This window comes from Hypanus sabinus, chromosome 11 (genome assembly GCF_030144855.1).
Source record: "Hypanus sabinus isolate sHypSab1 chromosome 11, sHypSab1.hap1, whole genome shotgun sequence".
Lineage (NCBI taxonomy): Eukaryota > Metazoa > Chordata > Chondrichthyes > Myliobatiformes > Dasyatidae > Hypanus > Hypanus sabinus.
The window spans coordinates 111,372,029-111,395,806 of record NC_082716.1 but is presented as its reverse complement, the minus strand read 5'-3'; the positions used below and the strand labels follow the sequence as shown (position 1 = coordinate 111,395,806).

The 23,778-nt window shown below is 43.8% G+C and overlaps 1 protein-coding gene and 1 long non-coding RNA gene across 2 annotated transcripts in view; one reads left to right on the top strand and one right to left on the bottom strand.

Moving 5' to 3' along the window:
- LOC132402287 (uncharacterized) overlaps positions 1-3,209 on the bottom strand; it is a 25,321-nt gene extending 22,112 nt beyond the window's left edge. The window contains exon 1 of the long non-coding RNA XR_009514874.1: positions 2,376-3,209. This is a non-coding gene — a long non-coding RNA (uncharacterized LOC132402287). The remainder of the gene's footprint in view (positions 1-2,375) is intronic.
- On the top strand, positions 2,183-23,778 carry h3f3c (H3 histone, family 3C). Its single transcript, XM_059985139.1, has 4 exons — positions 2,183-2,320; positions 4,267-4,418; positions 15,249-15,402; positions 22,802-23,778. Exons 2-4 carry the CDS (start codon positions 4,291-4,293, stop codon positions 22,928-22,930), a joined length of 411 nt encoding a protein of 136 aa, XP_059841122.1. The 5' UTR covers positions 2,183-2,320; positions 4,267-4,290; the 3' UTR covers positions 22,931-23,778.

Here is a 23,778-nt window from a genome sequence, read left to right as displayed (position 1 = left end):
TTCCACCTGGGGTGAAAATTTACATGAACAAAGTCAATTGGCAGAAAGAGAAGTAGTCTATCGACAAGCGAAAAGGCTCTCCAAAAACAAATGAGCTGGAGAACTGGCTGGGTGGGAGTGGAGGAAAATTGTGATGGGGAAAGAGAAGTGTGGTAGGAAAAGTCAAAATGGGTCAAACTTGCTTGTGGAAAGTTTTAGTCTAAAGGTGAAAACAAAGGACCAAAATTAAACTATGGGTTGCAATGGTCATTTGGAGTTTAAAAAAATAAATAAGCCAAAAGAAAAGTTGAGTCAATGAGCTTGCCTAGCCGTGTGTGGTAATGGGGGATAAGCTCCCACTACCTACTAAACGCCCCCAATGGAATGCGTCTCAGCCTCCGACAACCAAGTCCAGCTCCTCCCCTTCACGTGTGGCCTAGCTATTAAACCTGGCGGAACAGTTTCCACTGACAGGAGAAGGGGGAAAATGCAGGTCAGTTTGGGCAAATGGGGCTGGTCAGCCATGGTGGAGCAGGAACACTGACCTCAAACCCCCACTGCCTTGCACTCATGGGAAAGGCTTTGAGAGTAAATCCATGAGAGAAAAATCCAGAGCTGGTGTCCTAAAGGCATCCTACGTTGAGTTCCATGCTGACTGGCAACTCCTGCAATGCTGCTGGTGCCAAACTGTATCGGTCTCTGCTGTTTGTTTAGATTCAGCGGGTATGTCGAGAGGGGGTGCTTTCTACATGGGTCTGCTCTCCATAATGTACTGCCCTGGCTTGCAAATCCAGACAGCCATAACACAACATTCATAGTTGACCCTGACCAACGAAGGCCTTATCATCAAAAACAAAATTGACTAAGTTATGGTTAAAGAAAAGGTTGATTTAGAAGTTCACTAATAAAAACAAGGATAGAACTTCAAAGAAATCAATATAGGTAAAATTTCCCAACTGATAGCGACAAAGATAAACCATTCAATTAGGTGATAAGTAGAAAATAATGAGGATAGAAACCTAATGGATATTATGTTGGTAAAGTCAGTGCAAGGAAGCAGCTTTTCTAGATTAATACACTCAAAAAATTGGAAGCAGCTTGATATTGGTAAATGACTTAGAAACAAAGTCAACTCTTCTGGAAGATAATTAAAATTTTTTAAAGTAGGTCAATATAGGTAAAACTTATCAACATGCATTCAGAAAGGGAAATCAGCATTACCAGGTTTATTAAGACTCCAAATATTTGAAATAACCTCAATATTTTTAAAACTTAATTTGCATTCAGGAGAAATCATTACCAGGATTGGAGTATTGTGAGTAGTTTTGGGCCCCTTAGCTTAGAAAGGACATTCTGAAACTGGAAAGGTTTCAAACGAGCTTCACGAAAGTGATTCCAGGATTGAAAGGCTTATCGTATGTGAAGCGTTTGATGGCTTTGGGCCTCGACTCACGGGAATCCAGAAGAATGGGGTGGGGGGGAGGGCTGCCTGTTGAAAGGCTTGGACAGAGTGGATATGGCAAGAATGTGTCCTACAGTGGGAGAATCTATGACCAGAGGGGACAGCCTCGGGATAGGGGGACATCCATTTATAACAGAGATACAGTGGAATTTGTTAGCTAAAGAGTAATGAATCTGTGGAATTTGTTGCCACAGGTGGCTCTGGAGGTCAAGTCATTGAGTATATTTAAGGCAAAGGTTGATAGATCCTTGATTGTTCAGAGGGTGAAAGGATATGAGGCAAAGGTAGGAGATTGGGGCTGAGAAAAAAAAAATCATGTGAAATGGCCTAATTTTGCTCCTATAATCTTATGGTTTAACTCAAAAAGTAGCTCAATATAGTTGAAGCTTATCAATTTACATTCAGAAAATCAACTAATTTAGGAAATGTACAGGGTGGGGAAGGGTAAAATGACCCAACTTTGGTATGGTTGGCATGCAGAGGAGAAACTGGAGGTGTTTGCAGAGGGGAAGGTTAAAATGAACAAGCTTTCTAACAGTTGATGTAAAGAGGAGAAACTAGAGGCATTTGAGTGGAGGGTTAAAAAGAAACAATTTGGTAGAATTGGTGTGAGGATAAACTGGAGGTGTTTGAAGAGTGAAAAAATAAATAAAACGCGAAGAAAAGCAGGAAAAAGGCAGAGAATGTCAGTGGAGACGGGGGTAGAGTGGTCAAGTTGGCCAAGTTTGGAGCTCTTGGCTCCATTGATGCCCTGGGCGCGCGCGGTGCACGCTGGGATTGTCGCCCCGCCGCCGCCATTTTGTCAGTCCCACAGACCGACGGCCCTTTTGTCTGTGTCGGACCCCACTCGCTCGTCTTCGGGCTCTCCCTCCGACAAAGGTAAGCTTTCCCTCGGCCCCGGCCTGCCCGCTTCGCGCCTGGACCCTCCGCTTACCTCTCGCGCCCCACCTCCGCCGCTTTTTAAGACTCTGACTCTGCCCCTGAGGGGGGAACTGTCGAGAAAATTCCAGAAGATGCGAGAGAGAGGAGGGAAAAATCGCCTCGTTCGAATAAAAAACAAGAGGCCTTCGGTGACTGGAGATGGGGGAGTGTGAATAAATGAGCTAAACTGGTAGGAAAATAGCCCGAATTGGCGCGAGATACATCTTCGGTAACTTTAAAGCGTCTCTTGTGCTGTTTCTGAGGTGAACGGGTAGTTATTTAAGGGCTTTGTGGTTTTTATTCGCCGTTTCTTCCCCCTTGACATGGCTTCGCTTTCGCGGCGCCTTCATGTTTCTCGTCCTCGCCTGCGCGCCGGCCAACCGAACTTGAGAAGGAAAACAAACCGTGCCCCACCCCCAACTGCGATTATTCCCCGCCCCTTTCTTCTCCCATTGGCTGCTGCGTCTTTGCTGTTCCTGCGCCGGTTGGACAAAGTAATCTGTCCGTTAGCAGTGTTCGGTCCGATTGGAAAAGCAGCGCCGTCAATTAATGACAAAGTGAGTGCGCACGCGCGTCGTTGCGATGTGCCATGGGAGTTGTAGTGTAAATGTTGCGGGACGTCGTCAGTACGCGCAGGCGCCGATATTGCGATGTTTCCTGGAAGTTGTAGTTTATGTTCGGTCCGTGAAATTTGGGAAAAGCTTCAAAGAACTGCAAATTCGATTTAGCTGTCACGAGTAATTCCTGCTCCCTATTGGAATTAGCAACAGTAATTCAATGTTGTTATTAGCTTGTTATTTCATTAGGTCATGTTATTTTGATATCATTATGGAAATGTATACGATCATCCAGTGCGATTGGAAAAAACAGGACTGTGCGATTAGTCCTCTGAGAGCCGAATGAATGATTTTTGCACCCGAGAGTCCTATAAACAAATCAATCTTTTCCAGCAGATTTGTGTTGGAGTGATTTTTATTTTGGGGGGGGGGGGTTGGTCATGTGCCAAGTTTGCGTGCCCTTTCTTACCAGTTTGGCAAGTTGTTTGTAAACCACGGTCAGAGAACGTGTCTTCAAACCACTTAGCGCAGATGACATTTTATGCCTGGTGTAAGTCAGCGAAATTTAGTAGGGAGGTGGATTCCAAAACTGGGCTGCAAATATAAATTTAAACATAACTAACATTGTTGTACATATAAACCCTGTTGTATGTTATTAAAACGCGGGTTCATCAGTAAACGCCATTAGATGTTTCTACCGCGTTTGGATCAGTCTGATAGTACTAAACCCTTCATTTGCTGGGACTCTCCATTTTGAAACCTTTACAGTCTTTTCCTGAACCGGAAAGTTGTTTCAACGCTCCATTTGATTAATTGACTAATTTTGCCTTAATTCCCATTAGTTTTACAAGTGTATATTGTGAGCATTGTACATTATACATTGCAAACAATGCACGAGAGGGTATCAATTTTTAGGGAATAGTTCTGCTGTCATATTTTTCTTTATATCACACCCAAAAAGTCGCAAAGGTTGTTTTGTGTGTGTCTGTTAGACACCAAAAAGACAAACTAAACCAGTGTTTACTCAAAAGGGTAAATTCTTTGCTCAGCATCACAAATATTGAACAAATTAACCATTGCCAGCGAGTCAAAGGAGTGGTTTTTGTTCAGGGCGCCGTCTGCTGGTTGATCCATCAGCTGTTGAATTTGACATGACGCAAGTTTCGCAGTTTTCCATTTAAAGTTTTGTTTTTACCGATGAGCCACCTTTAACCCAGACTTATAAATCTTGAGTTAGTTCCACTTTTATGTCGCAGTTTCTTCCGACAACGTTGATACTTTCTCAGCCTGCGCGGAAGTTTTGAGCTCGTCCTAATCAAGTTGCCCATTTGCCTTCCTCCCTCACAGCAACTTGCGTGAAAACTCTTCGAAATGGCTCGTACAAAGCAGACAGCTCGCAAATCCACTGGAGGCAAGGCCCCCCGGAAGCAGCTTGCGACCAAAGCAGCCCGCAAGAGCGCGCCTTCCACTGGTGGAGTCAAGAAACCACATCGTTACAGGCAGGTCCTTGCATTCTTTCCGGGTCCCATGCAAATACAGCGATTAGATAATGAATATGGACGTGGCATAGGTCAGGCACCTTTCTCAGACCCTCATCAGGTTTAATGTCACTGGCATGTGTCGTGAAATGTGTTAACTTTGCTGCAGCAGTACAATGCAATACATGGCAACTATAAAAAAACTGAATTATTGTGTATATATATATATATAATATTTAAAAAGTAGTGCAAAGGCAGAGATAAAAAGAGTAGTGAGGTAACATTCATTCAATGTCCATTCAGAAATCGGATGGCAGAGGGGAAGAAGCTGTTCCTGAATAACTGAGTGTGTGTCTTCAGGCTCCTGTACCTCCTTCCTGATGATAGCAATCAGAAGATGGTGAAGGGGGTCATTAATGATGGATGCTGCCTTTCTGAGGCATCGCTCCTTGAAGATGTCCTGGATCTTGGGAAGGGTAGTACCCATGATGGAGCTGACTAATTTGACAACTCTGCAGCTTACTACAATCCAATTCAGCAGCCCACCACCATCCTCCCCCTTTCCAGACGTGATGCAGCCAGTGAGAATGATCTCCATAGTACATCTTCAGAAATTTTCGTGTATTTTAAGTGACAAATCAAATCTCCTCGAACTCCTAATGAAATATAGCTACCATCTTGCCTTTTTTGTAGCTGCATCAATATGTTAAGACCAGGTTAAGTCATCAGAGATACTGACACCCAGGAACTTGAAGTTGCTCACTCTTTCTACTTCTGCTCCATCCATAAGGACTGGTGTGTGTTCCCTCATCTTACCCTTTCTGAAGTCCATAATGACCTCTTTGGTCTTGTATGTTAAAGGAGTAACATAAGGGCAGCAACTATGACTTTAAACTTAGATGCATGGGTTGTCAGAATGTAATACCAGGGATATCACCTTCCTTCCTTTTTAGAAGGTTTCTGAATGGACAATTAACTCATGAACACTACCTCACTATTTCTCTTTTTTTGCCTATTTTTTGCACTACTTAATATATATCTCTCATAATGTATAGTTTTTTATATATGCAATGTACTGTTGCTGCAAAACAATATATTTACAAATATGCCAGTGATGTTAAATCTGATTCTGATTCTAATACATTGCTGGCCAGTCTATCACTTTCCCATGAATAAATCTATTAACAATAATCTAAGAAAGGAAGTGCTGGCATTGGAAGAAGTCCAGAGGAGGTTCATGAGAATTATCCTGGGAATGAAGGGGTTAATGTATGAAGAGCATTTGATGGCTCTGGGCCTATACTCACTGAAGTTTCTAAGAGTGAGAGGGATGTCTTTGAAACCTGGTAAATATTGAAAGGCCTAAAGATAGAGCGGATGTGGAGAGGATGTTTCCTATAGTGGGGGAGTCTAGGATCAGAGGACACAGATAGAGTGGATGTGGAGAGGATGTTTCCTATAGTGGGGGAGTCTAGGACCAGAGGACACAGATAGAGTGGATGTGGAGAGGATGTTTCCTATAGTGGGGGAGCCTAGGACCAGAGGACACAGATAGAGTGGATGTGGAGAGGATGTTTCCTATAGTGGAGGGAGCCTAGGACCAGAGGACACAGAGTGGATGTGGAGAGGATGTTTCCTGTAGTGGGGATGTCTAGCACCAGAGGACACAGATAGAGTGGATGTGGAGAGGATGTTTCCTGTAGTGGGGGAGTCTAGCACCAGAGGACACAGATAGAGTGGGTGTGGAGAGGAAGTTTTTATGGTGGGGGAGTCTAGGACCAGAGGACACAGATAGAGTGGATGTGGAGAGGATGTTTCCTGTAGTGGGGGAGTCTAGGACCAGAGGACACAGACAGAGTGGATGTGGAGAGGATGTTTCCTACAGTGGGGGAGTCTAGGACCAGAGGACACAGATAGAGTGGATGTGGAGAGGATGTTTCCTATAGTGGGGGAGTCTAGGACCAGAGGACACAGATAGAGTGGATGTGGAGAGGATGTTTCCTATTGTGGGGGAGTCTAGGACCAGAGGACACAGATAGAGTGGATGTGGAGAAGATGTTTTCTGTAGTGGGGGAGTCTAGGACCAGAGGGCACAGATAGAGTGGATGTGGAGAGGATGTTTCCTATAGTGGGTGAGTCTAGACCAGAGGACACAGCCTCAGAATACAAGGACATTCTTTTAGAACAGAGTAAGGGTTTTTTTTTAGCCAGACGGTTGAATTCATTACTATAGACAGCTGCAGAGGCCGCGTTCTGAGTATATTTCAGGCAGTTGATTGATTGTTGATTAGAAACAGAAAATTTACAGCACTTTACTTTGGCTCACAATGTTGTGCCAACCATGTAACCTACTCTAGAAGCTGCCTGGATTTTCCCTACTGCAGAGCCCTCTATTTTTCTAAGCTCCATGTACCTGTCTAAGATTCTCTTAAAAGACCCTGTTGTATCTGACTCTACCACTGTCGCTGGCAGTGCATTCCACACACTCACACTCTCTTTGAGGATTCAGAGTAGAACAAAGAAATACAATGAAAATCTACACACAAAGCCTGACAAACAACCAAATAAGTAACAATATAAATATAAATATTCTGATGTAGAGTTGCAAACTCAAAATGTTTGCTGTACTTTTTACTTCAGAAGCTATTTGAGCTGGTGAGATTTTCCAGTAATTTCTATTAGCAACATGCAAAAGATGTTAGAGGAACTCAGCAGGTCAGGGAGCATCTGTGGAAGCAAATAAAAAATCGATGTTTGGGGCTGATACCCTTCTTTAGGGCTGGAAAGGAAGACGCCAGAATTAAAAGGTGGAGGGGGGAGGGATGGAAAGGAGAATAGCTGGAAGGTGATAGGTGAAGTCAGGTGGGTGGGAAATGTAAAAGGGCAGGAGAAGAAGGAATCCAATAGGAGAGGACAGTGTCCGTAAGAGAAAAGGAATAAGGAGGGGCATCAGGCAGTGGTGATATGCAGGTGAGAAAAAGAGGTAAGAGGCCAGAGTGCAAATAGAAGAGAGAAGGAATAGGATTAGTAAGCGCGTCAAAGGTTACGGGGAGAAGGCGGGAGAGTGGGGTTGAGAGGGATGATAAATCAGCCCTGATGGAATGGTGGAGCAGACTCATTGGGCCAAATGGCCTAATTCTGCTCTGATGTCTATGGTTTAAAAAGTGAGGTCTTTCAGAACTTTGCTACATGTGTTCTAAGTCACATCAGGTCACATTCACCCATGAGTGGAGAGTGTGTAGATGAATGTTGACTCCCAGGAAAACAATATTTTCAGTTTTGTATTGAATCTCTTTTCCAATTCTCTCCAACTATCCACCTCTATCGTAACTCCCAACCATTGAGTGCATCACAAGAAATGCTGTTACATGAAAGCAGCATCCATCATCATCAGGAGTCCCTACCATCAGCTCTCTTCTCACTGCTGCCATCAGGAAAGATGTACAGGAGCCTTAGAACCCACACCAGGTTCTGGAACAGTTATTACCCCTCAACCACCAGAGTGGTTAACTTCTCTCACCCCATTATTAAAATGTCCCCATAAAACAAGGACTCAGTTTCAATGACTCTTTGTCTCCTGTTCTCATTATTGATTGCTTCTTTCTTTATTATTATTGTCTTCTACACTCTGGTTGAATGCCCTTGTTAGGCAGGCTTTCATTGATTCTGTTAGGGTTTTTATTCTATAGATTTGTTGAGTGTTGCCACAGGAAAATAAAGCTCAGGGTTGTACATGTAAAGTAAGGAAATTTACTTTGAATAAAAAAACACAAAATGCTGGCAGAACTCAGCAGGCCAGACAGCATCTATGGGAGGAGGTAATAACGATGTTTCGGGCAGAAACCCTTCATCAGGAGTGAAGTAACATGGGATGGTGGAGGCGGGGGGGGGGGATAAGAAGTGGGGGGAGGGATGAAGTAGAGAGCTGGGAAGTGATAGGCTGGAGGGAAATGGGCTAGGGGAAGGTGGAGAATTGTGGGAAATAAAAGAGAAAGAAAGGTAGGGCTGGGGGGAGAGATTATAGTGAGGGGGGAAAAAGAGAGAGAAAGAGAACCAGACTAAAATAATAGATAGGGATGGGGGTAAGGGTGGGGGGACAGGGGTATCAATGGAGGTCAGTGAGTTGGATGTTCATGCCGGCAGGAAGGAGGCTACCTAGGCGGCAGATAAGGTATTGCTCCATCGAACTGCGTGTGGCCCCATCTTGACGGTAGAGGAGGCCATGGACAGACATGTCAGAGTGGGAGTGGTCTGTGGAGTTGAAGTGTGTGGCCACAGGGAGATCCTGCCACTGCTGGAGGACCGAGCGCCGGTGTTAGGCTAAACGGTCTCCCAGTCTGCGGCGGGTCTCCCCAATGTATGAATGGCCACATCGGGAGCACCGGATACAGTATATCACCCCAGTGACTCGCAGGTGAAGTGGTGCCTCACCTGAAAGGACTGTCTGGGGCCTGGGATGGTGGTGAGGGAAGAAATGTGGGGGCAGGTGTAGCACTTCTTCCGTTTGCTGGGATGAGTGCCCAGAGGGAGGTCGGTGGGGAGGGATGGGGGGGGATGAATGGACAAGGGAGTCGTGTAGGGAGTGATCCCTGAGGACCACTCCCACTCCGACATGTCTGTGGATGGCCTCCTCTACCGTCAAGATGAGGCCACACGCAGGTCGATGGAGCAATACCTTATCTGCCGCCTAGGTAGCCTCCTTCCTGCCGGCATGAACATCCAATTCACTGACCTCCGTTGTTACCCCTGCCCCCCACCCTTACCCCCATCCCTATCTATTATTTTAGTCTGGTTCTCTTTCTCTCTTTTTGCCCCCTCACTATAATCTACCCCCAGCCCTACCTTTCTTTCTCTTTTATTTCCCATAATTCTCCACCTTCCCCCGAGCCCATTTCCCTCCAGCCTATCACTCCCAAGCTCTCTATCCCTCCCCCCACTTCTTATCCCCCCTCGACCATCCCATGTTACTTCACTCCTGATGAAGGGTTTCCACCCGTAACGTCGTCATTACCTCCTCCCATAGATGCTGTCTGGCCTGCTGAGTTCTGCCAGCATTTTGTGTTTTTTTTATTCAAAGTAAATTTGAAGATCTTCTGTCTTCAAATTTGACCTACTGAAATGAACCACTTCACACTTATCTGGGTTGAACTTCATCTGCCAGTTCTCAGCCCAGTTCTGCATCCTATCAATGTCCCGCTGTAACCTCTGACAACCCTCCAGACTATCCACAACACCCCCAACCTTTGTGTCATCAGCAAAACTTACTAACCCAGCCTTCTACTTCTTCATCCAGGTTCATCCAGGTCATTTATAAAAATCACAAAGAGGAGGGGTCCTAGAACAGATCCTTGCAGAACACCACTGGTCGCTGACCTTCATGTAGGATATGCAACCACCCTTTGCCTTCTGTGGCAAACCAATTCTGGATCCACAACGCAAGGTCTCCTTGGATCCCATGCCTCCTTACTTTCTGAATGAGCCTTGCATGAAATCCATATATACTACTTCCACTACTGTACTTTCACCAATGTGTTGTTACATCCTCAAAGAATTCAATCGGGCTCTTAAGGCCTTGACAAAGCCATGCTGACTATCCCTAATTAGATTATGTCTGTCCAAATGCTCATAAATCCTGCCTCTCAGGATCTTCTCCAACAACTTGTCCAGCACTGAAGTGAGACTCACTGGTCTATAATTTCCTGAATTATCTCTACTCCCTTTCTTGAACAAGTGAACAACATTTTCAACCTTCCATTCCTCTGGTACTTCTCTTATTCCTATTGAGGATGCAGAGATCATCGGCAGAGGCTCAGCAATCTTCTGCCTCACTTCCCACAGTAGCCTGGGTATATCTTGTCTGGTCCTGGTGACTTACCTAACTTAATACCTTTCAAAAGCTCCAGCACTTCCTCTTAATGTCTATACACTCAAACACTTTATTCCACTGTAAATCATCCCCACAATTACCAAGGTCCTTTTCACTGGTGAATACTGAAGTACCTACTTGGTCCTATTCTCACACCTTGCTCTTCACATACTTGTACAATGCTTTGGGGTTTTCTTCTAGCTTCCCTAATTTCATTTTTAAGCTTCTTCCTGGCACCCTTGTAATTTTCCAGAGCTCTAACAGTACCTAGTTTCTTGAACTTTCCGTAAGCTTTTCTTTTCTTCTTAACTAAATTTTCTACATCCTTTGTACATCGTGGTTCTTTTACCCTACCATTCTTTCCTGCCTCAGTGGAACATACCTATGCAGAATGCCATGCAAATGGTCCCTGAACACTTGTCACATTTTTGCCATGCATTTCCCTGAGAGCATCTGCTCTCAATTTATGTTCCCAAGTTCTTGCCTAATAGCATTATATTTCCCCCTACCCCAATTAAATGTTTTCCAAAATTGTCTGCTCCTATCCCTCTCCAGTGCTATGATAGGAGTTAGAGTTGTAATTACTACCTCCAAAATGCTCCCCCATCGAGATCAAGTACAGTCTCTCCTCTCGCAGGCTTATCTGCATACTGCTTTAGGAAACTTTCCTGAACACACCTAACAAACTCCATCCCATCTAAACCCCTTTCCGGTCAATATTAGTAAAAGTTAAAATCACCCATTACAACAACCCTATTATTGCACCGTTCCAGAATCTGCTTCCGTATCTGTTCCTTGATGCCTCTGTTACTGTTGGAGGGTGTACAAAAAAAAGCACCCGATAGAGTTATTACTCCCTTCCTGTTCCTGACTGCCATTTACAATGACTCAGTGGACTATCCCTCCATGACTTCCTCCTTTTCTACAGCCCTGATACAATCCCTAATTAGCAATGACATCCTGCCCCCGAGACATCCAAGTCTCTGTAATGACCACCTCATTGTTCCACGTACTGATCCACATAAAGTTCATCTGTCTTGTTTATGATACTCCTTGCCTTAAATAGATACATCTCAAACCATCAGGCTCTACATATGCACCAATGGCTCCATCCTCTACCTCTTCACTTTCAAAGGAACAGTATGATCTCAGTGTTGGGAATTCTTGGAGAAGTTTTAGAAGGGTTGAACAAGTTAGGTCTTTATTCTTTGGAGCGTAGAAGGTTTGAGGGGGATAGAGATATTTAAAATTATGAGGTGGGATAGATAGAGTTCACGTGGATAGACTTTTTCCATTGAGAGGGAGATTCAAACAAGACGACATGAGTTGAGAGTTAAGGGGCAAAAGTTTAGGGGTAACACGAGGGGGAACTTCTTTACTCAGAGTGGTAGCTGTGTGGAATGAGCTTTCAGTAGAAGTGATAGAGTCAGGTTCAATTTTGTCATTTAAAAAAAAAATTGGTTGGGTATATGGACAGGAAAGGAATGGAGGGTTATGGGCTGAGTGCAGGTCGGTCGGATTAGGTGAGAGTAAGCGTTCGGCACGGACTAGAAAGGCCGAGATGGCCTGATTCCGTGCTGTAATTGTTATATGGTTGTATTAATTTTTTATTGAGAGATACAGTGCAGAGCAGGTCCTTCTGCCACCCAACAACCCACTGATTTGGCCCTAGCCTAATCATGGGACAATTTACAATGACCTATTAACCTCCTAACCCATACATCTCTTGACTGCGGGAGGAAACCGGAGCACCCAGAGGAAACCCATGTGCTTCATGGGAGGGATGTGCAAACTTTCTAACAGAGGATGCCGGAATTGAACTCTGAACTCCAGTGTCTGAACTGTAATAGTGTGCTAACCGCTACAGTATCGGTTTTCTTTTTTGCTTGAAAATTTGTTGGATTACAGTTCCACACACTGGTTGTCTTTTCATGTTGTTAAGTAGCTGCAGCCAACTCAAAGTAAATTTATTATCAAAGTACATATATGTCATCATATACAACCCTGAGATTCTTTTTTGCAGACATTCACTGCAGAACAGAGAAATAGAATACAATCAGTGAAAAACTACGCGCAAAGACTGACAAGCAACCACTGTGCAAATGAAGACAAACTACAAATACAAAAAAAAGTAAATAAATAATAGTGAGATCATGAATTGTAAAGTCATTGAAAATGAATCCCTAGGTTGTGATCAGTGATCAGTTCAGTGTGGTGGTGGGTAAAGTTATCCAGCAATAGAACACATAGAGCATAGAATAGTACAGCACAGTACAGGCCCTTCAGCCCACAATGTTGTGCTGACCCTTAAACCCTGCCTCCCATATAACCCCCCCCCCCCACCTTAAGTTCCTCCATATACCTGTCTAGTAGTCTCTTAAATTTCACTAGTGTATCTGCCTCCACCACTGACTCAGGCAGTGCATTCCATGGACCAACCACTCTCTGAGCAAAAAAACCTTCCTCTAATATCCCCCTTGAACTTCCCACCCCACACCTTAAAGCCATGTCCTCTTGTATTGACCAGTGGTGCCCTGGGGAAGAGGCGCTGGCTGTCACTCTATCTATTCCTCTTAATATCTTGTACACCTCTGTCATGTCTCCTCTCATCCTCCTTCTCAGTAGAGAGTAAAGCCCTAGCTCCCTTAATCTCTGATCATAATGCACACTCTCTAAACCAGGCAGCATCCTGGTAAATCTCCTCTGTACCCTTTCCAATGCTTCCACCTCCTTCCTATAGTGAGGCGACCAGAACTGGACACAGTACTCAAGTGTGGCCTAACCAGAGTTTTATAGAGCTGCATCATTACCTCGCAACTCTTAAACTCTATCCGTCGACTTATAAAAGCTAACACCCCATAAGCTTTCTACCCTATCTACCTGTGAGGCAACTTTCAGGGATCTGCGGGCATATATTCAGCAATAGGTCATGACTAATTTCTAGAGACCAACTTCTGCCTCGATTCATTGTCCAATCATGTATATCCATCTTCCTCAGAGCAGCTGATGAAGCAAAGTTTTTGTAAAATCAAAAAGGACCTGCTGGAGTTTTTAAAATTCTCTATATTATGCAAGCCATTCTGTCAGCTAAAGAACTATTTAGGCTAACTCCACTTTACAGCTCTCAGTCTCTTTCCTTGTAAGTGTAAAGTGTTCATGCAGGGATCTTTAATCCTCAGGTGAAAACATTATTCTCTAATCCTTCTATGAGTGATGTTAGTCTGTGCCTCCAATTACTGACCTCAAAACATTTTGCAAATTTCAAAGTAAATTTATTTTCAAAGTACACGTATGTCACCATATACAACCCTGAGATTTATTTTCTTGTGGGCATATACAGTAAATCCAACTAATGTGATAGAATTTTTGAAAGTGAGTCCATAAGTTGTAGGAACAGTTCAATAATGGGGTAAGTGAAGTTATTCCCACTGCTTCAAGAGCTAATGGTTGAGGGTTAATAATTGTTCCTGAACCTGGTGGTCTGAATCCTGAGGCACCTGTACCTTCTTCCTGATGGTAGCTGTGTGCAAAGAGCAAAGTCTGGCTGTTGGGGGTCCTTGATGCTGGAAGCTGCTTTCTTGCAACAGCACTCTGTTTAGATGTGCCCAGTGGTGAGGAGAGCTTTACCCTTGATGGACTGGGTTGTAACCACATTTTATATGATTTTCCGTTCAAGGGAATTGTTGTTTCCGTACCAGGCGGTGATTCAACCAATCAATATACTCTCCACTGCACACCTATGGAATTTTGTCAAAGTTTTAGATGCCTTGCTGAATCTTCACTAACTTATAAGGAAGCAGAGGTGCTACTGTGCTTTCTTTGTAATTGCATTTATGTGTTGGGCCCTGGACAGGTCCTCTGAAATTATAACACTGAGGAATTTAAAGTTGCTGACTTCTGGCCCTCTCCACCTCTGAGCCCCTGATGATTTGTGGGCCACCATTTTCTTCCTTCTGAAGTCGATAATCAGCTCCTTGGTCTTGGAGAAATTGAGTAGGAGGTGGTTGTTGTGTCACCACAACCACGTTTTCAATGTCCTGTATGCTGATTTGTCAGCACCATTGATTTGGACCACAGTGGTGTCATCAGCAAACTTGAATACTCTGGTTTCCTCCTCCTACAATCAGTTCTTTGGTTTTGCTGACACTGAATGAGAGGTTATAGTTGTGGCCACCACTCAGCTAGATGTTTCAATCTCTCCTCTGTATGTTGATTTGTCACTAATTTTGATTCAGCTGATGACAGTGGTGTCATCAGCATGGCATTGGAGCTGTGCTTAGCCACAGTCATAAGTGTAAAGTGAGTAGAGCAGGGGGCTAAGCACGCAGCCGTGTGGTGCACCTGTGCTGATGGAGATGTTGTTGCTAATCCAAACTGACTGGGGTCTGCAAGTGAGGAAATCGAAGATCCAGTTGCACAGGTATTGAGGCCAAGGTCATGAAGCTTATCGATTAGTTTTCACAATCAAAAGTTGTAGAGGCAGTATAGAAGTAGTTTTTGGTTGATTTTGTTTATGTTAAGGAAATGTGAATGATTTTAAAGCTGTTAATAAATGTCTGCACAAGTTGATGAGTTAATTAATTTCCAGATTAAATTCTTAATAGAAGTCCATGCCAAAATCATTTTGGAAACTGCAGAACAAAGCTCGAAAGTTCATCTTGCCTTTACAGGGCTTCCCAACTGGGGGTCCAAGGACCCTTGCTTAAAGGTACTGGTTGATGGCATGAAAAAGGTTGGGAACCCCTGCTGTAAAAGCTGCCGAAGCCAGTTATATACTGTGGGAGATTCTTCATGGGGACAAATACAATGGATTGCTGAACTAATAGAGCTGAGAGACCAGGAATTATCCAATTGAATGCCAGTGCAGAATTATAATGATCAGTAGGCGTTAGTTCTGTACTTTTGGACAAGTTGAATGTTTTTCTTGCTGACAGAATGTCCTTACAAATCTTTTAAAGTTAATAGGTAATTTTTTTTTCAACTAGGCCTGGGACTGTGGCTTTGCGTGAAATCCGGCGATACCAGAAGTCCACAGAGTTGCTGATCAGGAAGCTTCCCTTCCAGCGTCTGGTGCGTGAAATCGCACAGGACTTCAAAACTGACCTGAGGTTCCAGAGTGCTGCCATTGGGGCTCTGCAGGTGAGCTCTTCAACTCAGTGTCCTGCTGCATCGTCTGCTTCCATGCTGTCCCAGTCTGAAAATCTTTCCCTTTGAATTGCACATTATGGACACTTACCCACCCTGCAAACTGCCTTTTTCAAAATCTCCCTTCTGAAAGTGCTTTATTAAAACAAAAACTTCACAACAACTTAGTTTTCTTCACCTAGGTAGTAGGGCCCTCCCAACCCCCTTTACCGATTATCTCAGTTGCTGTGCTGTAGACACTTTAAACCAGCTTTTATGATGCAGCTTATACTAAATATATGCTGGTACACATAAATGTATATGGTCAATAGAGTTGATCCTTGAGGTAGGGACCCAGGTGTAATCCCTCAGTTTTGCGAAGTAACTCTAAATTTATAAATCGGGTTCCCAACCTGGGGTTCACGGACTCCTCGGTTAATCGTAAGGGTTTGTGGCATAAACAAAGGTTAGAACCCCTGTTCTAAATAGGTGTATGTTGGGTAAAGTTACCCTAGGTCCCTTTGCTTCATGTCAAAATACTCAAAAGAAAGTTCAAGCATGAGGACAGGATTGGAATTAATTGTAGTCAAGTAGCTTACCAACATTTATTGAACCCAAATACAAAGATTCCTACTTCGACCTCAACGGAGGGGGAAGAATAGCATGTACTATCCTAAATTACACATGACTGCAGGTGCTGGAAATCTGAAATAACAAACGGAAATCTGTTCGCTTATTTTTTGATTGAGATACGGACCCTTCTAGCCCTTTGAGACTCGCCACCCAGCAATTCCCTGATTTAATCCTAGTCTAATCACGGGACAATTTGCAATGATCTATTAACCTACTAACTGGTAAGGAGGAAACTGGAGCACCCAGAAGAAACCCATCCAGTCACAGGGAGAATGTACAAGCTCCTTAGTAGTAGTGGCAGGTATTAAGCCCAGGTCGCTGGTCCTGTAAAGCGTGCTAACCACTAGGCTACCATGCCGGCCCAAATTGTGGAACAGTTAAACAAGTTGTGCAGCTTCTGTAGAAAGAATAGTGGAGATAATGTTTTGTGTCAATCTTTCATTAAAACTGGGAACGTTAGAAATGAATACACAGTTGACATTTTGGGCTGCTTGTTTAGTCTGCTCCATGGATGCTGCATGAAATGCTGTTCCTCTGGCATTTTATGTGTTTGGCTCTGGATTTCCAGCATCTGCAGAATTTGATGAATCACATGAACTTTTAGGCATTGGAATAGAGTTTGGCCATTTGACCCATCGAGTCTGCTCCACTATTTACTCATGGCTATTCCTTTTTTTTTCCTCCTTCCTCAACCACACTCCCTGTAACCTGATGCCGTGTCCAATCAAGAACCTATCAAGCTGTGCCTTAAATACACCCAACAACCTGGCCTCCACAGTTGCCTTTGGTAATAATTTCCACAAATTCACCAGCCTCTGGCTAAAGAAATTTCTCGGCATCTCTGTTTTAAATGGGCGCCCCTTTATCCTGAGGCTGTGCCCTTTTGTTCTAGGCTCCCCCTCCATGAGAAACATCCTTTCCACATCTACTCTGCCCAGGCCTTTCAACATTCGAAAAGTTTCAAAGAGATTCCCCCCACCCCCCCCCCCACCCTTCTAAATTGTGGCAAGTACAGACCCAGACCCAAATGTTCCTCGTATGATGACCCTTTCATTTCCAGAGTCATGCTGTGAACCTCCTCTGAACCCTTTCCAATGCCAGCTCATCTCTTCTTGGATGAGGAGCCCAGAACTGTTCATGATATTCAAGGTGAGGCCTCACCAGTGCCTTATAATAATTTTTTCAATGATTTTAAGTTCCCTGGCCCCCATGACCTTATTTTCACCATGGACATTCAGTCCCTATATACCTCCACCCCACACCAGGAAGGTCTCAAAGCTCTCCACTTCTTTCTGGATTCCAGACCTAACCAGTTCTCCTCTACCACTGCTCTCCTCCATCTAGCGGAATTAGTTAATATTCTTAATAATTTTTCCTTTGGCTCCTCCCACTTCCTCCAAACCAAAGGTGTAGCCATGGGCACCCACATGGGTCCCAGTTATGCCCGCCTTTTTGTTGGCTTTGTGGAACAGTCCATGTTCCAAGCCTATACGGGTATCCGTCCCCCTCTTTTACTTCGCTACATCGATGACTGCATTGGCGCTGCCTCCTGCACGCATACTGAGCTCGTTGACTTCATTAATTTTGCCTCCAACTTTCACCCTGCCCTCAAATTTACCTGGTTCATTTCTGACACCTCCCTCCCCTTTCTTGATCTTTCTGTCCCCATCTCTGGAGACAGCTTATCTACTGATATCTACTATAAGCCTACAGACTCTCACAGCTACCTGGACTATTCCTCTTCCCACCCTGTCTCTTGCAAAAATGCTATCCCCTTCTCACAATTCCTCCGTCTCCACCGCATCTGCTCTCAGGATGAGGCTTTTCATTCCAGGACGAAGGAGATGCTGCTTCCTTTTTTAAACAAAGGGGCTTCCCTTCTTCCACCATCAACTCTGCTCTCAAACGCATCTCTCCCGTTTCCCGCACATCTGCCCTCACCCCATCTGTCCATCACCCCACTCGGGATAGGGTCCCCCTTGTCCTCACCTACCACCCCACCAGCCTCCGGATCCAACGTATAATTCTCCGTAACTTCCGCCACCTCCAACAGGATCCCACTACCAAGCACATCTTTCCCTCCTCACCCCCACCTTTCTGCTTTCCGCAGGGATGGCTCCCTATGCGACTCCCTTGTCCATTCGTCCCCCCATCCCTTCCCACCGATCTCCCTCCTGGCACTTATCCTTGCAAGTGGAACAAGTGCTAGACCTGCCCTTACACTTCCTCCCTCACCACCATTCAGGGCCCCAGACAGTCCTTCCAGGTGAGGCGTCTCTTCACCTGTGAGTCAGCTAGTGTGGTATACTGCATCCGGTGCTCCCAGTGTGGCCTTTTATATATTGGTGAGACCCGACGCAGACTGGGAGACTGTTTCGCTGAACACCTATGCTCTGTCCGCCAGAGAAAGCAGCATCTCTCAGTGGCCACTTGTTTTAATTCCACATCCCATTCCCATCTGATATGTCTGTCCATGGCCGCCTCTACTGTCAAGATGAAGCCACACTCAGGTTGGAGGAACACCACCTTATATACCGGCTGGGTAGCCGCCAACCTGATGGCATGAACTTTGACTTCTCTAACTTCCGTTAATGCCCCTCCTCCCCTTCTTACCCCATCCTTGATATTTTGTTTTTTTCCCCCCTCCCTTTTTTCTCTCTCTGCCCATCACTCTGTTCTCCATCTCCCTCTGGTGTTCCCCTCCCCCTTTCTTTCTCCCTAGGCCTCCCGTCCCATGATCCTTTCCCTTCTCCAGCTCTGTATCCCTTTTGCCAATCACCTTTCTGGCTCTCAGCTTTACCCCACCCCCTCCAGTCTTCTATCATTTCGCATTTCCCCCTCCCCCACTACTTTCAAATCTCTTACAATCTTTCCTTTCAGTTAGTCCTGACGAAGGGTCTCGGCCCGAAACGTTGACAGCACTTCTTCCTATAGATGCTGCCTGGTCTGCTGTGTTCCACCAGCATTTTGTGTGTGTTGCTTGCAGTTCCAGAGTCTGCAGATTTCCTCGTGTTAGCCTTATAATACCTCAGCATCACAACCCCGCTCTTATATTTTAGACCTCTTGAAATGAATGCTAACGTTACACTCTACCTGCAAGTTAACCTTTAGGGTGTTCTGCACAAGGACTCACAAGTCCCTTTGTACCTCAGATTTTTGGTTTTTCTCCGCGTTTAGAAAATAGTCTGCACGTTTATTTCTACCATGACCATGCATTTTCCAGCATTGTATTTCATTTGCCTCTTTCATGCCCATTCTTCTAATCTGTCTAAATCCTTCTGCAGCCTACCTATTTCCTCAACACTACCTGCCCCTCCACCAATCTTCATATCATCTATAAACTTGGCACAAAGCCATCTATTTCATCATCTAAGAACTTCATATTTGTTACCCATCCTTTGTTACACTGAGATATTGTTGAATCCTGATAATTTGTGATCCAAAGATCAAGAATGAGGCATAATACTTGTTGCCTACAGCCATTTTATTAAATGTACAAGAATGGGAAATGAACGAGAGAGATGAGAAAACAAAGGGAAAAAGCAGTTGTGATTATCTCATACAAAAATTCTGGTAATAATTTACTTTCTGTCCATTACACTGCTGTCCTTTAAGGCAGCAATGAAAGTCCTGCATCTTCGGTGGCATTCAGGGCTTCCTTCAGCATGTCAGCAGCTTCCTCTCGGTTTTCACTACTGTCAGTCATGCAAGTCCTGGGTGGAGACTCAGGAATACTGTCACACTCAGATGTAGAAGAATTCATCATTGCCTTTTCCGAAATTTGACCAGTTAGGGTTGTTAACCTTGAGCTGCGGGACTGACCGATGGACCACTCTTGGTCTGGGCCTCTACCCTTTGACCCTCTACCAAGGGCCAAAGTATAAAGCCCTGACTCCAGCCAACATCACTCTCTGGGTCATTGAAGCACGCAAGCCTTCAAACCACGACAACGTTGTGGTCCTCTTGGAGGCCCAGTGATGACAATTAACCTATAAAACAGCGAGATTCAAGTGGTGTGACACCTACTACTGAAAATTAAAGTTCCTTGAAAGATACAGAAGCAACTGTACTGTAATTGCTAGAAAATTCATTGTACACTTACATGTATGTATATAGGTGATTATATAAAATTACAAACAAGCATAGAAAGGTCCACACTCCAATCCAACAGTATTAAGAGGTAACTATCCAGTGTGTGATCACGTCACACACAGTTTGGAAGATTCCTTTTTAAATAACATATGGATCAATTGCAGGATTGTCTTGTAATTGTATTTGCTCCCAGATCTCCCTTTTGGTTTAAGTGTTTTGTGAATACACTTGGCCCTTCTTATCCGTGAGTTCCGCATGCACAAATTCAACCAACTGCGAATTGAGAAAACCCGGAAGTGCTCTTCCAGCACTTGTTACTCGAGCAAGTATAGGCTTTTTTTTCTTGTCATTATCCCCTAAACAACGCAGTATTATAACTATTTACATAGCATTTACATTGTATTAGATATTATAAGTAATCTAGAGATGATTTAAAGTATACAGGAGGATGTGCATAGGTTATTGTGGATCAGGATCGAACAAAACCGGAAGTTCTCTTATTAAGTAAGTCAGAGCAGGTACATCTGGTATTATTTAGCGTCAGTTAGTCAAACGTTTGTCTTAGTTTATAGTATATACTTTACCTTTCTATGCATATAAAACACTTAAGAAACGTATGTATTTCAATAATTAAGCCACTGCATTGCTTAGTAATAATTGTAGCTTTCATCGGGGCAGGGCCTTTCTCACTTTATCCTTTAAGATTGTTCCTATCTTTGACCGACGGTAACCTAACGCTTTTCCAATGATCAATGGCGTTTCACCTCTATCCGATCGTTTTATTATTTCCACTTTATTTTCATTTGCGATCGTGATTATTTTCATAAACAGAAACACTGCAGATTCAGAGTTCTGCCGGGTCCTAAAGACCACCACACTGTGATAGGTTAAATAAAGTCCAGGGTTCAGCTGGGTCCTAAAGTCGACTGTAGTGAGACTGGTTAAATAAGGGACTTGAGCATCTGTGTTTTCTGGTATCAGTGGGGGATCCCAGTAGCATTCCCTCGCAGATAAGGAGGGCCGACTGTACTTCAATAATGAATTTTACTTTGAATTTTTGAAGAAACTACATTTACAGGGGTACTAGAAAGTTTGTGAACCCTGTAGAATTTTCTCTATTTCTACATAAGTATGACCTAAAGTGTGATCAGATCTTCATGTAAGTCCTAAAATTAGATAAAGAGAACCAATTAAATAAATAACACAAAAAAATTACTCTTGTTCATTTATTTCTTGAGAAAAATGATCTTGTATTTGTTGGGAAAATGTGTGAACCTCTGTGGTAACACACACAAAATGCGGAAGGAACTCAGGCAGCATTTGTATCTAAGAGTACAGTCAACATTTTGGGCTAAGACCCTTCAGCAGGACGACTGGAAGGAAAAAAAGATGAGGAGTAGATTTAAAAGGTGGGGGGTGTTTAGAGAGAAACATAAGATGGGAGAGGGAGGGATGAAGTAAAGAGCTGGGAATTTGATTGATGGAAGAGAAGATGCAGGGCTGGAGAAGGAGGAATCTAACAGGAGAAGACAGAAGGCCATGGAAGAAAGAAAATGGAGGAGCACTAGAGGGAGGCAATGGGCAGGCAAGGAGATGAGATGAGAGGGAAAAAGGGATGGGGGATGGTGAAGGAGCGTAGAGGGGCAATTACTGGAAGTTGGAGAAATTGATGTTCATACCATCAGGTTGGGGGCTGCCCAGACAGAATATAAGGTGTTTTCCTCCAACCTGAGTGTGGTCTCATCGCAACAGTAGGGGAGGCCATGGATTGACAAGTTGGAATGGGGATGGGAAGTGGAATTAAAATGGAGATCCCACTTCTTTTGGTGGACAGAGCATGGGTGCTCAGTGAAGCAGTCTCCCAATCTATGTTGGGTCTCATCAATATACAGGAGGCCATACCAGGAGGGCCAGATACAGTATATAGCCCCCACAAACTCACAGGTGAAGTAGTGCCTCACCTGGAAGGACTGTTTGGGACTCTGACGGTACTGAGGGGGGAGGTGGAGAGGCAGGTGTAGCACTTGTTCTGCTTGCAAGGATAAGTGCCAGGAGGGAGATCAGTGGGGAGGGAACCTCTGTGGTAATGCCTTTACAAAAGCTATTTGGAACCTGGTGGTATGTGGTCACTATCACTGTACCCCCTCTTATAAAAGTTAAAGTAAATGTTATCAAAGTACATCTATGTCACTATATACTACCCTAAGATTCACTTCTCTGCGGGAATAGTCAGCAAATCTAAGGAATAGTAACTATAACAATCGATGAAAGATCAACCAGAGTGCAGAAGACAACAAGCTGTGCAAATGCAAATATAAGTAAAAAGCATTAAATAACAAGAACATGAGATAACAAAATAAAGAGTTCTTAAAAGTGATTTTTAGATTGTAGGAACATTTCATTAGACGGGGTGTGAGTGTAGTTATCCCCTTTTGTTCAAGAGCCTGATGGTTGAGGGTAGTAACTGTTCTTGAACCTGGTGGTGTGAGTCCTGAGGCTCTTGTACCTTCTAGCTGATGGCAGCCATTGAAAAGAGAGCATGACCTGGGTGGTGAGGATCTCTGATGATGATGTACTGAAGTAAGTGGTGTGTGTATAATTGTGGGTGGAGCTGTGGGGCTGGTTAGAGGGGTTAAACCATGTGATTAGAAGCAACAGAGCACCTACTTTCCTCTCTTTGTCTCTGCAGGAAGCCAGTGAGGCATACCTGGTTGGTCTGTTTGAGGACACCAACCTGTGTGCTATCCATGCCAAACGCGTTACTATTATGCCGAAGGACATACAGCTGGCCCGCCGTATCCGAGGGGAGCGTGCTTAAAAACGAAAGACAAAAAGAAAAATCATGTTTTACCGTGGGTCTTCTGTATTATTAGTAAAGGCTATCTTTTTTTCCTTATTCATAGTAGGCTACATCATCTGAGCATATAATCTTGATTGTTTCAAAAAAGAGGTCTAGGTCTCCTGTATTTGTATGTCCCAAAAAAATACTTTGTTGAAATGTTCACTAACTTTCAGTGGTGTTTTTTGTAAAATTCGTTTTTCATACCAGCAAGCAATTAAAAAAGGGAGAATTTATACAATACAAGGTTTTGTAACAAAACCCAATTTACAACTCAGTACAGCGGGCAGGGAATCACATAGACCTGCTTTCTATCAGCAATCTGTAAGATATTCATACAGATCACTATGCATTTTTGTGTGTGTTTTTTTCACTTATATTTGATAATTCTGCATTCTAGGGATAGGCATAATGATTTTTTTTCCTGTTTCAATATTACGTGTCACAAAATGTTTGATTTTGATCTTTGTAATTTCAAAATTTTCCCATGAAAAATAATATTAAATAGATACAGAAAAAGAAGTCCAGGATGTGTGCTTTTCTATACTGCTTCTAGTCCAAGTTTCTGGGAGTCACCTAAACTGGTGTGTGCTTTTGAGCTTACCATTCCAGATTTATGTTTTTCAACGTTCACTCTCTGCCTCCAAGTAGGGTCCTAAAGAGATTCCTGCCGCTGTCTGTAAGGAGTTTTTAACTTTCTCCCCATGACCGAGTGTTACCTCACGCATCCCAAAGATGTGTTGGTAGCTTATTTGGGTGCCACGACTCGTTGGACTGGAAGGCATGTTACTGTGCTGTATCTTTAAATAAACTAAACACATAAAGGA

Coding starts and splice junctions, on each gene's coding strand:
- h3f3c (XM_059985139.1), top strand. CDS start 4,291: ATGGCTCGTACAAAGCAGACAGCTCGCAAATCCACTGGAGGCAAGGCC. Junction 4,419..15,248: donor AAGAAACCACATCGTTACAG/GCAGGTCCTTGC, acceptor TTTTTCAACTAG/GCCTGGGACTGTGGCTTTGC. Junction 15,403..22,801: donor CTGCCATTGGGGCTCTGCAG/GTGAGCTCTTCA, acceptor TTGTCTCTGCAG/GAAGCCAGTGAGGCATACCT.